The sequence below is a fragment of the Chrysemys picta genome, chromosome 10 (assembly GCF_011386835.1).
Source record: "Chrysemys picta bellii isolate R12L10 chromosome 10, ASM1138683v2, whole genome shotgun sequence".
In the NCBI taxonomy this organism is placed as follows: Eukaryota; Metazoa; Chordata; order Testudines; family Emydidae; genus Chrysemys; species Chrysemys picta.
The window spans coordinates 36,432,666-36,448,471 of NC_088800.1; the positions used below are offsets into that span (position 1 = coordinate 36,432,666).

The window sequence follows — 15,806 nt, forward strand, 5'->3', positions numbered from 1 at the left end:
ACACGAGCTCCGGAAGGTACGGTGCCGTGCGGTGCCGGTCTGGAGATGAACGGTTCCTATGCGGTGCCGGCGAACGGTGCCGAGATCGGGATCGGTGCCGATGACCGCGTCGGTGCCGAGAGTCCGACCTGGACCTGGAAGGTGATCTCGAGTAGGCCCGGTGCCGGGAGCGGCCCCTCGATGTCGAGCGTCGCTCGTATCGGTGCTGGGAACTGCGTCTCGAGGTCGAACGGTACCGACGATCATAGCGGTGCCGGGACGTAGAACGGTGCTGCGACGATGATCTTAGCCGCGAGTACGACCGGTGCCGAGGTGATATTCGGCGCCAGGACTGCGAGCGGCGTGGGGACCTGCTTCGGGACCTGGATCGGTGCCGTGGTTCCAGCCCTTGGGATGGTGGGCGCATCAAGGCAGGTTTCCCCCTGGATTGCACTGGACGAGGGCCCAACGGTGCCAACGGTGCCGGTGGTTGAGGCGGTGCCGGCTCCATGAGAGCAATCAAGTCTCTCGCCGTCGCAAAGGTCTCTGGGGTCGACGGGAGCAACGGTACCACCGCTGGTCGTGGTGGTGAGCCCACCTGCACCGGACTCGACGGCCTCGGAGCCGGAGTCGACGGTGCCGGAGGCACCTGCTTCTGGTGCTCCGCCAGTGGACGCGGCTCTACCCCCGGTGCCGGGGGGGCCGGCGTCTTCAGGACGACAGTCTCCTGCGCCTTACGGGATTTCTTATGTCCCGGCGATAACGAACGGCGCCGAGGCACTTGCGGTGGGTGCGGTGCCGAAGGGGTCCGGTGCCGTGGAGGCTTGTCCGACGCCACTCGCGGTGCCGGAGCAGTCGGTGCCGCCGGGGCGCTGCGCACTGAGGCGCTTGGCGCTGGGGCTTGACGCGCCGATGGAGCGTCTGGGCTAAGTGCCGCCTCCATGAGGAGTTGACGAAGCCGAAAGTCCCGCTCCTTTTTGGTTCTCGGTCTGAAGGCCTTACAGATCTTGCACTTATCTGTTTGATGGGACTCTCCCAGGCACCTCAGACACGAGTCGTGCGGGTCGCTTGTGGGCATAGGCTTAGCACAGGACGCGCACTGCTTAAAGCCGGGAGCCTTGGGCATGAGCCCGGCTACACGCCGGGGGAAAAAGGGGGAAGAACAACCACCTTAATCCCCTTTAACTATATAACAACTATTACTAGTGAACTAAACAACTATCTAACTATATACAACTACAACTATAACTACAACTATCTTCAACGGAAGAAGCTAGGGAGAGTGGAGAACAGCTATGCCGCGCTCCACGGTTCCAACGACCGTCAGGGGCGGTAAGAAGGAACTGAGGGGGCGCCGGGTCGGCTGGGGTATATATCCAGCGCCATGAAGGCGCCACTCTAGGGGGCTCCACAGCCGACCCGCCGGTGTTGCTAGGGTAGAAAATTCTCCGACGATCGTGCACGCGGCGCGCGCACACCTAATTGGAATCGATATGAGCAAGCACTCGAAGAAGAACTACCGTTGTTTGATTACTGTTTGGTCTAAAAACTGCTCCAGTAGCCAGCAGGGAGAAGCATACAAGATAATTAGGTACCTGTGACAGTCAGTGTACAAATTGATGGATCCAAGAATGGTAATCTATGTGTCTGCTTGTGAGTTTGCTGGGAACTTTCACAGCTCACAGTTCTAAGACTCTGGACCCAGCGGGAAGTCTGCCACTGAGGTAATTAGGTTACACCTACTGCCCAATAATCAATTTCATCCAAACAGGAAGTGAAAACACTCCCATTACAATAGCCATTTTAAAATTACAGAAAATACAGAGTTAGAGAACCCTCAACCTTTGATTAGGGAAATAGGTGAGTTGCAATCCACCAAGATGTATTTCTCCAGAGAATCCTTTCTCTGTAATTACAATGATCCCTTCTCCAAAGACAGCCATATCGGTGGGTTGCAGCTCTTGGAAACTTATACATTTCCCTGCAGAAAAAAATGAGAAAAACCTGCTACAGGTTGTGAAAAACAAAATACAAAGAAAATACCTTAACTAATAAAAATATCAACAAATATATATTTATGTATGTGCTTGTGGATATGAACACATAAAATGCCTCCCCAAATGCCACAGCTGGCAAAATAAATAGACATCCTAAAATAAACAAACTCTATGGGGTGGAAACATTTGGTGCACCTAGCCTGGAAACAGATTTTGTAACACTAAAGTCAAATCTGAATCAGCTCTGGAGACCCAGATTAAGCAGTATTTCTTAGTAAATATGAGATGGGAACACCATGTGGCTGATTCACAAATCCTCCAGATGGACACAGTTTAGAGGCTAGGTGTCAGAGTTGAACTGTTTCTCACAGAATGCTCCTTGACATAACACTGTAGTTCCAGGTCTGCCATGCTGTGGCAGTGGAGATAAATCACACAACAATTTAGAATTGTTCTCTTGGAGACAGCATAGCTTTTTGAATTGCTGTAAAAAGAAAAAAAGTTGTTTCTCAATGCCTCCTGAAGAGACAGCGAAGTGCCAATTCTTTTAAAGTTGTTGTTAAAAAGCCATTACTTGATAAGGGCAATTTCTATAACTATTGTCCCATCTTGAATTTCTAATATCTGTGGAAAATTATCAAGAATGTTGTGAAAAAAATAATTTAATACTGCTCCCTTCAGCACTATCGACCAGGAAGTGCAGACAACACATTTGCAGACCCTAGCAGGAACTGACAGGTTTGCACTTGAGTGGTTTTGCTCTGTCTTTCTATAAACTATGTTGATGATACTCAACCCAGACAAGACTAAAGTGAATTTTACAAGATGAGAGAATTAAACAGAGGAATCGGTGGAAATTATACCAGCTTTCCAGATTGCAAGGAAGAGTCCATGGCTTGTTTCTCATATTCAGAACCTACGGATTTTGCTGGGTTCCTGGCAGCTGCAGGAGTCACAGATATCAACAATTGTCAAGTGTGCTTATGTACATTTGGGAAGGAGGTTATGTCTTTTTCTTTTGGATGCAGTTTCACCACATTATCTATGCCCTTGTCACTTCAAAGTTAGATTATTGCAATGGGGCTATCCTTTCATTTTTGCAATGGGGCTATCCTTCCAATTATTTGGAAACTGCAACTAGCATAGAAATGGGCAGCCTACCTGTTTAATGTCTGCTCAAGCAAAGACCACATTATGCTGTATCCTGAGATCTGTACTGGTTACTGACTGTTTCCCAAGTGAAGTTTAAGGCATTAGTTTTCATTTTTAGAGCCTCAAATAGTTTGGGGTCAGTTGTTTGCAAGACTATGTATCAGCATGATAGTTGAGGTCATCTGAGGCACTACTCCTCATAAATGGAGAGGGCTGACAGCAACTCATTCTAGATGTCCCAGAGCCTGAATTTGATACCTCACAGGGGAGTTGTGAGGATAAAGACATTGAAGATCGTGAGGTGCTCATATACTATGGTGATGAAGGCCATATAAGTACAACAGACAGAAGGATCGACCAACCTACTTTCAGGACATGCTGCAAGATCCACCTGTTTTTCCATGTGATTCTGGGAGAGAGGGGGAGATGGGAAGGGACATGACAGCTAGGAGGCTGATCGAAGAACTACAGGAGACTAGGCTGGGGACAAGAATACACACTATTTTGGGATGGGGACCTGGGTTTTTCCTGTGTAGTTAGCATGTGTGTTGTTGCTGTTTTACTTGTTAAGATGTAGGGGCCCTGTTTGTGTCCTGTTTTGTAGTTATACCAAAATTGGGTGTTATAGTAAAAAATAAAAAATGTGGTGTGAGTAGAGTTTAGAGAGGTGCAGAAGAAATATAGAGAAGAAAGAGCCTACTCCTCAAACACAACACAATGACCACAAACCTCAGCACCTGCAGAACAAAAGACCAGACTCACTTGACATAGCTTTCTTACAATAAATCAATAACATTTTAGCTAACCTTTGTGAAAGGACGGAAAGAAGGACAGAAAAATTCTATAGTAAAACCTGCCTTAGAGACCACCTCTGAAGAGAGACCACCTGTCACAAGCGACTACGTGCAGAGGCCATGGAACACCACCGCTCTCTAGTGTGCAAACCTTTGAAGAGAGACCACCTCTTACAAGCAACCACTTTTGCTAACTCCCATGAGCGGTTGCTCTTGGCAGGTTTTACTGTATATAAAAGACACTAGTAAAGCACTCATATACCACATTGATAAGTACGGGATAGGTTAGATCAGTGGTTTTCAACTTTTTCATTTGCGACCCCTAAAAAATTATTGAGGTGTGGACCTTGTTGGAAATCTTAGACATAGACTGAGGACCCCTAGAGTCGGCAGACCATAGGATGAAAACCACTGGGTTAGATGGATAGAAAAAAATACCTTGTTAGAAAACAGTCAATTTATATACATTGCATCATTTTCTATAGGAAATCTATTTATATGACACTCACTGGAATAACTGTATTTGAATGTTCCATTTTTTTTTTTTTTTTACATTCCATATTAAAAAAAGTCAGCATTACTATCAATAGTACATCTTATTTTTGATACCTGACTTTTTATGTTCTTAGTTCTGTGAGAATTTTCAAATCTGTTTTAAAATATTACATTTCAGATGACACTGTAAACCAGAAGAATATTAATATTAATATTAAAATCTTTTACAAAACATACCACTTCTTCATCTGAAAGCTCTCGTCCTTGGATGCTGCTATTTTCTCTCACTGCTTGTTGGTGTTTTTTCCCCTTAATGTGGCTAAAAAGATACACCTCTGAGGAAATCTGGAATGAGAATAAATGATGATTAGGGCCCTACCAAATTCACAGTCCATTTTTGTAAATTTCAGGGTCATAGCATTTTAAAAATCTGGAATTTCACGGTTTTAGATATTTAAATTTTAAATGTTATGGTATTGTAACAAAAAATGAACATGTATTTAAAAAATGGCAAAATATAAACATGTGAAAGCCCTTAAGACAGAGGTTCTCAAACTGTGGTCCGCGAGCGCCATTCAGGTGGTCCGCGGATAGTTCTCTCTAAGGTGCGCACCTGGGCGGCTGCATACGAGAGAATGAAGGGCCACCCACCTAATTAGTGGAGTCGTGCAAGGGGTAGGTGGGAGGGGGGCAGTGGGGTCAGAAGAGAGGGTGGGAGGAATTTGGGACGTATAGGGCTGCGGTGGCCAGAGCAAGAGGCGACTTTCCCCAGCTCCAGGTCTGCAGCTGCTGGGAAGAGACGGCCCTCCTTCCCAGCCGCAGCTCTGTGGCAGCTGTGGTGGGGGAAATACCCCTCTCCTTCCCAGCCCCAGCTTGGGGGCTGTTGCAGCGGGGGAGAGAGGGCACATCCATTGCATTAGAAATATAATACTACTGATATTAAAATATGAGTTGCGTGCCTTTATTTGTAGAACAAAAGAACGTTAATTATTAAGGTTTTATTTATATAGTGCTTTTTATCCAAAGCGCTTTACAGTAGTTAGCTAACAGTACAAACAACATTTGGAAAGATCATTAAGTGGTCTGCCAAGACCTTCAGCAATTTTCAAGTGGTCCGTGAAAAAAAAAGTTTGAGAGCCACTGCCTTAAGACTCAGTGTTTCTCAGAGTGGGGGTCCTGACCCAAAAGGGAGTTGCAAAGCTATTGTAGGTGGGGGTCACAGTATTGCCACCCTTACTTCTGCACTGCCTTCTAGTGGAGACTGACATAGTGGAGGATCCCAAGTTGTTTATTCTTGCTCTAAACAAGTTTATTCCAAAAAATGGTGTAAATGCCTGTACACCATTTGAAATAATTCTGTGTTTGGACATGAGGTATGATACAAATGTTCTAGGGACAGCACAAAAGGGTGACAACACCAACTTTGTCTGGTGCAGATGAGGCCTAGAAATACAGATTGGAATTCAGCTAATAAGTTAAGAGCAATGCTCATGTTTATGCCACATATGAATCACAGCTATTGCTCTCTACTAAGCAGTAGCAAGATCCAAGGTACTGGGAGTAAGAACTGCATGTCTCTCTCTGATACGTAAGCCAAACCAGAGCATCCAGCCACTGAACTATTTCTGTGCTCACAGTGTTGTTGTAGCCAGCACTGTAGTCGGTCCCAGGATATTAGAGAGACAAGGTGAGTGAAGTAATTAATATCTTTTATCGGACCAATTTCTTTTGGTGAAATGCTTTTGAGCTACACAGAGCTGTTGACCTGAAGAAGAGCTCTGTGTAGGTTGAAAGCGTGTCTTTTTCACCAACAGAAGTTGGTCCAATAAAATATATTACCTCACCCACCTTGCCTCTGGGTCACAGTCCACAGAAACCTATGGAAGCCTCCCTGGTAACATACATGCAGAGACTACTCCATAGCCATGTGTACAATCATGAACACCTGTTTACTCTGTCAGAAAGAAGGGTTCTTGTAAATGTCAATACCATACCTCTTCATCTTCAAGCTTGCCAGTGAATGACACAAGCAATCAATATTGGCAAATAATTAAAATATGGAACATCTATGTTTTATTTTATGTTGTACCATATTGACCTATTATAATGGTTTTAACTATAAAACCTGTTTTAATGGTATTTTCTCACTGCGTGAATAAAATAAACCAATTTTAAACAAAAATCTGGAAAAACAAATTCCATCGTATGCAATCAGAAGGAAGACCTATTTGTAGTGTCAGCAGGGTTTGAACTCTGGACCATGAAATCTCCAGCATAGACCTCAGCCCCTTGAACTGTTATCCTCTATTTGGATCTACCAGTAGAGAGAGAATTGATATACACTTTGCCAGCAAGTTGCACAATTATCTGTTAGACAACAGTAAAATGATGGAGATCAAGAATCTTGGTTTCTATTCAGGTTCTGGGAAGGGAGTGTGGTATAGTGGCTAGAATAGTGGTTGTTTAGAGACAGGATAGCAGAGCACATAGATCTGGCACATTCATTCTGACAGGCAGTGTGGCTAAGTGGACAAGACTTAGGTCTACGATATGATAAAAACTGGGTTTTTATTCTCAGCTCTCCCTGAAGTGACCTTGTGAAATCTTTCAGTGCACTTATTTATAAAATGAAGAAATGATGCTTGACTGACTTCTTGGGTAGGTTATGAAGCCCTTGCTCAATGATAAGGAGTCTATAGTAGACAGAAAAATAAACAGCAATCAGTACAGGGGAGACCAGGCCTCCTAGCTCCAGCTCAGTGAACGGCGCCCTAAGCTACATGATTCTCTCTCCCTGTTTCTGGGACACTGCCTGACCTGGTAGTGCAATGGAACAGCAACCTAATGCAACTGCAGTGCCGAAGATCCCACAAAATCTGCTACATCTCAGAGCTCTGATCATTACTTTGTTCACAAAAGCGAGGAAGCAGGGAGAGAATGGTGGGGCAGCACTCCATTTACAATACATTCATGCCTGCAAACCACAGCAAAACTGGTAGATCGAAACCTTAGCTAGGCCCATTACTTTTGATAGCATTGCTTCAATCCAACTTACCAAAACATTGCATAATGAACACTGCTTTTTTCGTTCATATGGTGTAAGTTTAGGTGCATAATCAGTATTAGCATGTCTCCCACTGCTTAATTCAGCTGCCTTTTCTTTCCTCTGTTCAATTTGTTCCATGTGTCTCCGAATGCTTTCATCATGCTAAATAAAACAACAAATGGTAAAGAACATCGAATAAAAATAAACAGAAATGAATAATGTTCAGAAATACCAAGGTTTATTAAGTACTGTCTAGTTCTAGATGATGAAAAGTAAAATTAAAACATGTATAATACCATCCAAAATGCCAAAAAGGATGCACCAGGCTGTATCACCACACACATTTTAAGTGTGTTACTCTTTATTGATATAATTTAAAATATTAACACTATACTGTTATTTATGTAGACTAGTATCACTTCATCATCTTTTGTAAATCTAGTCCGATGGTTTTCTGTTGCATTTAGTTTCTGAGCTCATGCTGTATTTCTTCTGCAGGAAGAACTCTGAGACAGAATTCAATTAGTTCAACTTCCAATACCATACAGACATTACTGGTGTAATCGTGCTTGCTCTGATGAACTGAAAGCAACATGGCATCAATTAAAAAGGTATACATGATTTATTATTAATATTTAAATTGTAATAGGGATTACAGTCTCTAGACCCTTTCAAATGATGCTTTGGTTTATCAACCACAACAAGGATGGCACAAAATCTATATATTACCTAATACTAGAAATTAGCTTATAAACATCAACTGTATGAGAAAGAATGGCATTTCACAATAGGAGCATGTGTAGTGAGAGTGCTTCTTAATTAGTGGGATCAACAGTAGAGAATTACTTAGAGATGGAAGAACAGTCTGTTTTTTAAAATTATACGACTGTATAGATCTACCGCAATGGACCACAGATACTGATGGAGACTACTAGGTACTCCCATCATGCTATTACTACTACTAATATTCTGTAACTTTGATAAAGGTTTTATTTTCTCAGTTCACCAGAACTTCAAAAATAGCACTTAGTACTTTGGAAATCTTTATGCCTCTCAAAATAGGATAGATATATGTTCAAACTTCTTATCATTTGGTCTTTGGTTCTTCATAAGGTAGGAGTTTCACAAGCTGTGTTGTAATACTGCAGCATCCTACCTAACATTCCCAATCCTACAACTGACTCCACATGACTGGATCCCTGTGCTTCTGCAGAGATCCAGTGAAATTGACAGGGCTCTGAGTGGATCCAGTTGCAGGACTGGGACCATATTCTATGCAGTGAAGAGGAAGGAACATGCCATACTTCCATTACTGATACTTGTGAAGACCCATAAAATGGCATCAGTTCCCATGTCCTTTTCTATGTAACACTGGTTTGTAGACTGTTTTCACCAAACTGTACAAATCAGTTTTAATTATTTTTTACCAAGACTTTTATTTTTGCCAGAATTTCATTTTAATAATAAGATTAGAAATTTCTTCAAAAGTACAAAATCATTTAGACCTGTGATCCCACACTTGGTTTACACTAATTAATTCCATTGACTTCTATGGCATAATTTCTGATTTACAGTGTCAGTGAGAGCAAAATCAGACCCATCTGATGTCTAGATAAAAAACCTGAACTATAGTAGCAAAATTCAGGGTATGATATTGCTCTACTGTAATGACTTTGCTAAATACAATGTACTTAAAGAAAATTATTTTGTGGAAATTCTATTTTAAATAGAAATGTATTTTCAGTTAGAAAGAATATTACTCCCTTTATACCTTCAGCTGAATCTTTTTCTGTAGCTCCTCCATTGCTTCTTGTTGAGCTGCAGTGAGAGCTGCCAGCCTCTCCTCTCGATCTCTACCAAAGGAGAACATGTATTATAGCAAAAGTGGTAAAGGTCTGAAGTATACATTTATAGTTATAATATATATTTGAGATGGGGAAAGAAAACCAGAGACGGTGTTAACTGCTACCCCTTGTGAAGCGACAACAGGGAGTAATACATTGATGACTTTCCCAAAAATGTCTAGTGCAGACAAGGCCAATCACAGAGTCACACAACAGCTGGGGGGAATGCTTGAGATAGAAAATGATGATGGCTAAAGGTCTGATCACAGCAGCTTTCTGAAGTTCTACAAATTAAGCTTTACTGCTGTTTTTGCTGTTTCGTATATACTCTTGATCAAGCAATAAGAGGTATGTGCATATTGTAAATAAAGGAATTTACAAGATAACTGCTAGCCAGAAGACTGAACTTACTAGCCATATATTGACATGCAAGATGCATGAAAGACCCACAAGCAAGTTCCATGTGCAAAGCCCTGGTGAACCTACCTTCCCCACTGAGAAGAAATAAAAGGTGCTGTCTCTAAAACCTACTAGGTGGCCCCATCTTTAGTCTCAGTCTCTGGCTAGTGAGTGTTGATGCATTTGAAGTCACCTTTGCTTCCATCTGGCTGCAAGAAGGCAATGCTTACTGATGCGAGGGAGAGAAAGGTTTCTTGTACTCTACATCTCCCTTGCTTTTTTTCTTTTTGTCCTGCAGTCCCATGAATATTCCAGTGCTTTTCTCTGGTGCTGATGATTGTAAAAACTATCAGCAACACTGTAAAAGTGACATGATTCTCAACAGTTTCACTGCTCCCTGCAGGGTTCTGAATAGTTAAGTGAAATTGTCCAGTCTTAAGTTCACTCTGCTGCTGCTTCTTCGGAAAGGCAAGAGCAAGAGTACAGGTACTGGAGCTAACAATCACGAAGACAGTGCCTCATCAGTTCATATTTGGAAAATTATCTTTGAAACTGTAAGTATTAGAAACTTTGTTCTTTTAGAACAAAGCTTAAATTCTGCAGAAATTAATTATTAAGGTCACACATTCAGCAGGGCAAATTTCCCACTTGCCAATAGCAAGTGAGAAAATGGAATTTTCAAACCCTAATTATAAATCAGAATACAGTTGGCTGCTGTTACTGTTTGTATAAAGAGAAGCAGCCTGGGTAGGGACCAAAAGAGGTCATGGAAGCACAATGCATGCAGCTTTGGCTATGCTCAGCAATGAAGAAGGCACTTAAATCCATTATGCATCTAATACATTGATACACACAATACAAATCCAATGGAATCAATTCTAGTAACTTCTTATTTCATGTACTTGAACCAAGGACCTAGGCACAACTACAGCTAACTGAGGGATGCTACATAGAATAGAAATAAAACAAAGGTCCAAGGATGTCCAAACTGGGTTGAGGGAAATATGTTGCAAACGAAGAGGTGAGCATTTGGTTTCTGGACTTATCTCCTTTCTTATAGGTTGAACCCAAATGCTTCCGTAAAAATTTCAAAGCTCGCTCTTGTCCTACTGAGAAGCAGAACGAAGTGAAATGCCCTAGAGATGGTGGAGAGAGACAAGGTGGGTGAAGTGATATCTTTTATTGGACCAACTTCTGCTGGTGAGAGAGACAAACTTTCGACCTACACAGAACTCTTCTTCAGGTCTGGGAAAGGTACTCAGAGTGTCTCAACTAAATACAAGATAGAACAGATTGTTTGGCATAAGTAGTTAACACCTAGTCTTAGGACTTGTCTACACTTGAAATACTACAGCAGCACAGCTGCAGTAGCACCGCTGTAGCATTTCAAGTGCAGACACTGCCTATGCTGATAGGAGGGGTTCCCAGGCTCATCTTTTGAAAGTGTTGTTCAGGTTTTCTTTGAGGATGAGGACTAAGAGGTCAAATACAGAGTGATTGCTTTGTGAAAAGTGTTAACCCCCAGGTGATATGGTATTTTTGTCTTTTATCATTTTTGTGAGAGTCCAATTGAGAGCATAGTGATTGTATTGTTTTACCCACATAGTTTTTATTGGGACATTTAGTGCACTGGATGAGGTACACCACATGTTGTGATAGGCATGTATAGGACCCACGTATCTTAAAAGATGTTTTGTGGAGGGTGTTGATCATCGTAACAGTGGAGATATGTCTACAGGTTTTGCATCTGTTGTTCTAGTAAGGTCTGGTAACACTCTGAGTTGGTGTGTCCTCGTCTGCATGGTGTTTGCTTCTGATGGAGAAGTTGGAGGTTGTTTGAAGGCCAGAAGAGGAGGTTCAGGAAAGCTTTCTTTCACAATGTGGCCCAATCAAGTGTGGGTTGCAATTGTCTGATGATACCCCATATGGGTTCCAGTGTGGGGTGGTAGATGACATCTAGAGGTGTACAGTTGGAGAGGGAAGCCATACAGGAAACATGGACTGAACAGAGATACTGGATTTATGTCTTATTACAACAATCTATAACCCCCTTAACACCACTACCCCCAAGTTCCCACCCCCTTTCCTACCTATGACAGAAGGGTTGTTAATAGGCCACTTCACCTTGGTTCCTTGAAATGTGTGTTAACTATTTATGCTAAACAATCTGTTCTGTTTAACTATGGCACGGAGTACGTTTCCTAGGCCTGAAGAAGAGTGCTATGTAAGCTCAAATCCTTGTCTCTCTCTCCAAAAGAAGTTGGTCCAATAAAAGATATTACCTCATCCACCTAGTCTTTCTGATATCCTGGGACAAACATGGCTACAACACCCCTGCATACAACATATTCTATGAGAGCATTCAAGGTGAAATGACCTGTTAGCTGCTAGAGCAGCCCTGGATAACTTGAATCTCCTCTGAAGTTCAGTGCTTTGAATGAGTTGTAAGACTCTCAGCAAAACAGTCAGTCATTCCAAAAAGGTCGTGGCAAGCCTTCTTATGTAAACAATTTTGAATTATGGAAGGGGTAATTGATTTTAGTTGGTCATCCTAGATCGTGACAGCTCAGACTGTTACTTAAAGAAATATCACACTCAAAGCTAACAAGATCTACCCCAATCAGACAATATAGTGATCATGGTAATCTGAAACCAACATCTTCCTGCCGCTTTTGGGGCATTTCTGCTTTTGAATGTGCCTGCCATACTCTCTAATGAGAAAAATTAAACAACAGATATTCTGAAATAAAAATAATCTGAACGGCAAAAGCAGAAAGGGAAAAATATTAAAGAAAACTGAAAAGTAAAATATTAAGAAGTACTTTACTGAATAAACTAGTTCTGGTGAAGGCTTGCATAAATCCAAATTTAAAAAATAAAAAAGCACAGAAAATATAGAAATACAGGCAGGGAGAACAAGGCTCACAGTGAATACTAGGCACAATCATTCTTTCAGAAAATGTAAGTGAACTCCTCCAATTGCCATGGGGGGAAAAGGAGATGACGATGAGACAAATTATGTACTTTATGTACTATCTTCCCTGAGGTACATAAGCAACACCTGCATGCACTTTAGTCTTTTAGAAAGTCTTGATTTTGGCTTTAAAGAATTCCTGACTCACACTACACACCCAAAGAACACAACGTCCAAAATGGATTATGCAACAGAACTTATTTTAGAGAACATATTTGTTTTCTTCCTCTATGTGACATCAAAATTAAGACAAAGATAACACTATGGCTTTTGAATCAATATTTTAATGTAGATAAAAATTTTCCTAAGACTCAATGCTCTTACGTACAAAACATAAATATTACTCCTTGCATAGCTTATTGGTCCATATGTAAAACATATTTGTATATCATTATGCTCAGTAATACAGTTGTATGATTACTATTGACAGAAGTGGAATTTTCCATACTATGGAGGTCATCTCTTTGGAATATAAAATGCTCAGAAATTGCATCTAAAGCCTTACTGGGAATCAAGCTAATGTACCATGAGAGCACAGGGTCTCTTAATAGGCATTTTTACATACACTACCCCTTTCATAAGAAGGCTTTAATCACCACCAGATGCACAAAATGAGTGGATTTTGAAGAAAAGTTAAGTAGATATTCCAAAATGACCCATTCCATTCTGTTTTAAGTCTTTTCGTATAAGATTCAAGTATTTCTAGCAGCAAAATAATGAACCAGATCCTTGGGTCCCACTGAGCTATACCAGAATCCAAGAGGGAGGGTGACTTAAAGTCAAACAAACTCCCCTGTACCATGGCATCAGGATTCATGTTTGGACTGATTTATGTTAGAGAAACCTTTGGGCTACTCTAACATGCCCGATGCAGTGCCCCCTAAAGGCCATTCTACCAGTCCAAATCACTGGATTGCAAAATGCTGTGGCCACACCTCTTCCTATCCCTATGCCAAGGAAGGAGAACCAGGAATGGATGGCATACAGTTGGTATGCTGGCTCTATGCCACCAGAGAATTCCTCTAAGTAAAGGTTCCTCTATTTACCAGCAGCTCTTTTAGGGCAGTTTTCTGCCCACTTTCTACCATAGAAATGGGCAAAGGGGACAAATAGGATTTGACCCACTGTATTTTCTCTAGCTTAAAATACCCCTTTTGAATAGTATGCAGTTAATAAAGCATGGAGCCACACACTGAACTAATGAGGATAAAACAAAATATTAAATAGCTACTCAGCCAGTGTGCATCACCCACCCGATACACTGAATGAGGACAGGCTCCTGTGAAAAAATAGTATGTAATTAAAAGACTGTATCATAATGCACAGTGGCGTCAAATTAAAGTTGTACAGGTAACCTTAAGTCTAGTATTTCCTAACTTTTGAGTGCTTGACTTTGCAACTTTAACACTCTTTTAACAAATTTTTGGATATAATTTCTAACTTTTTAAAAAAATAAACTGATAAAAAAATTCTTGTTGAATTTGGGTGGAATCATAGCTTCACAGCACAGACCTCTGCCACTTGAACGAATGGAGTAATGGCTAGCAGTAGTAGGCTGTCATCCCCTATGTGGACCAGCCACTGGAGCAGGATGAGATGCACACTTCGTCAGCAGGTTTCACAGATATTTGCTGACAGCAGAAGAAAGCTGAGGCTTGGGATCTTGAATTCCATTCCAGGTTCAGTAGGGCAGTGTGGTATAGCAATCAAAGATGCTTCTGCCTCTGTCTCTCTATGCTGACAGGAGAGAGCTCTCCCATCGGCATAATAAAACCACCTCTGCAGGAGTCAGTAGCCATGTCAGTGGAAGAAGCTCTCCCACCAACATAGCGCTGCCCACACCGGTGCTTAGGTCGATGTATCTTACGTCGCTTATTCACAACCCTGAGGGATATAAGTTATACTGACATAAGTGGTAGTGTGTACAAGCTCTGAGGGTATTAACTGCCCCTGAAATCATCCCTCAGTTCCTCACTATCTCTAAAATCAAAAGACACTTATGAAGCTTTATAAAAAAAGACAGACAGTGATGCTGATTGACTGAGATGAAAATCTCATATCATTTTTGTTAGAAACTTGGGGTGAGGCCTAAGTACTGCCTAACCTTTATGGAATATGGTATACAGTTGGTTTGGCCATCAGAGTCGGTTACTCCAAAATGCCCATAGTCAAGGTAGTGACCACTAGAAATGAGACTTTCAGTGACAGATGGTACAAAAAGCAATAATCTACAAGCCCCTTCCCTAAGGGTATGTCTACACTACGGGATTAATCCGAATTTATATAATTCGAATTTTGGAAACAGATTGTATAAAGTATGCGGTCACACTAAGCACATTGATTCGGCGGTGTGCGTCTATGTACCAGGGCTAGCGTCGATTTCCAGAGCGTTGCACTGTCGGTAGTTATCCCATAGCTATCCCATAGCTCCCGCAGTCTCCCCCGCCCATTGGAATTCTGGGTTGAGATCCCAGTGCCTGATGGGGCAAAAAACATTGTCGCAGGTGGTTCTGGGTACAGCCTCACCCCTCCTTCCATGAAAGCAACAGCAGACAACCATTTCACGCCTTTTTTCCTGGGTGAACACTGCAGACTCCATACCATGGCAAGCATGAAGCCCGCCAGCTCAAGACAGCAGTCATGAACATTGTAAACACCTCGCGCGTTCTCGTGCAGTTTATGCTGAGCCAGGACCAGAAAAATGAGGAGAGGAGGAGGCGGCGACGGCAGCGCAGCGACAAGAGTGATGAGGACATGGACATGGACACAGAATTCTCTCAAACCGCGGGCCCTGGTGCTTTGGAGATCATGTTGTTAATGGGGCAGGTTCTATCCGTGGAACGCCGATTCTGGGCCCAAGAAACAAGCACAGACTGGTGGGACCGCATAGTGTTGCAGGTGTGGGACGATTCCCAGTGGCTGCGAAACTTTCGCATGCCTAAGAGCACTTTCATGGAACTTTGTGACTTGCTTTCCCCTGCCCTGAAGCGCCAGAATACCAAGATGACAGCAGCCCTCACAGTTGAGAAGCGAGTGGCAATAGCCCTGTGGAAGCTTGCAACGCCAGACAGCTACCGGTCAGTCGGGAATCAATTTGGAGTGGGCAAATCTACTGTGGGGGCTGCT

General features: G+C 42.3%; 1 protein-coding gene across 9 annotated transcripts in view; it reads right to left on the reverse strand.

Annotated features, from left to right (window-relative positions):
- Positions 1-15,806, reverse strand: part of SCAPER (S-phase cyclin A associated protein in the ER) — a 524,758-nt gene that overhangs the window by 220,298 nt on the left and 288,654 nt on the right. For all 9 annotated transcript variants that reach the window (XM_065558411.1, XM_065558415.1, XM_065558414.1 and 6 more), the window contains 3 exons: positions 9,235-9,316; positions 7,473-7,625; positions 4,655-4,762 (listed from right to left, as the gene is read on the reverse strand). In XM_065558411.1, coding sequence (XP_065414483.1) covers positions 4,655-4,762; positions 7,473-7,625; positions 9,235-9,316 — 343 coding nt within the window. The remainder of the gene's footprint in view (positions 1-4,654; positions 4,763-7,472; positions 7,626-9,234; positions 9,317-15,806) is intronic.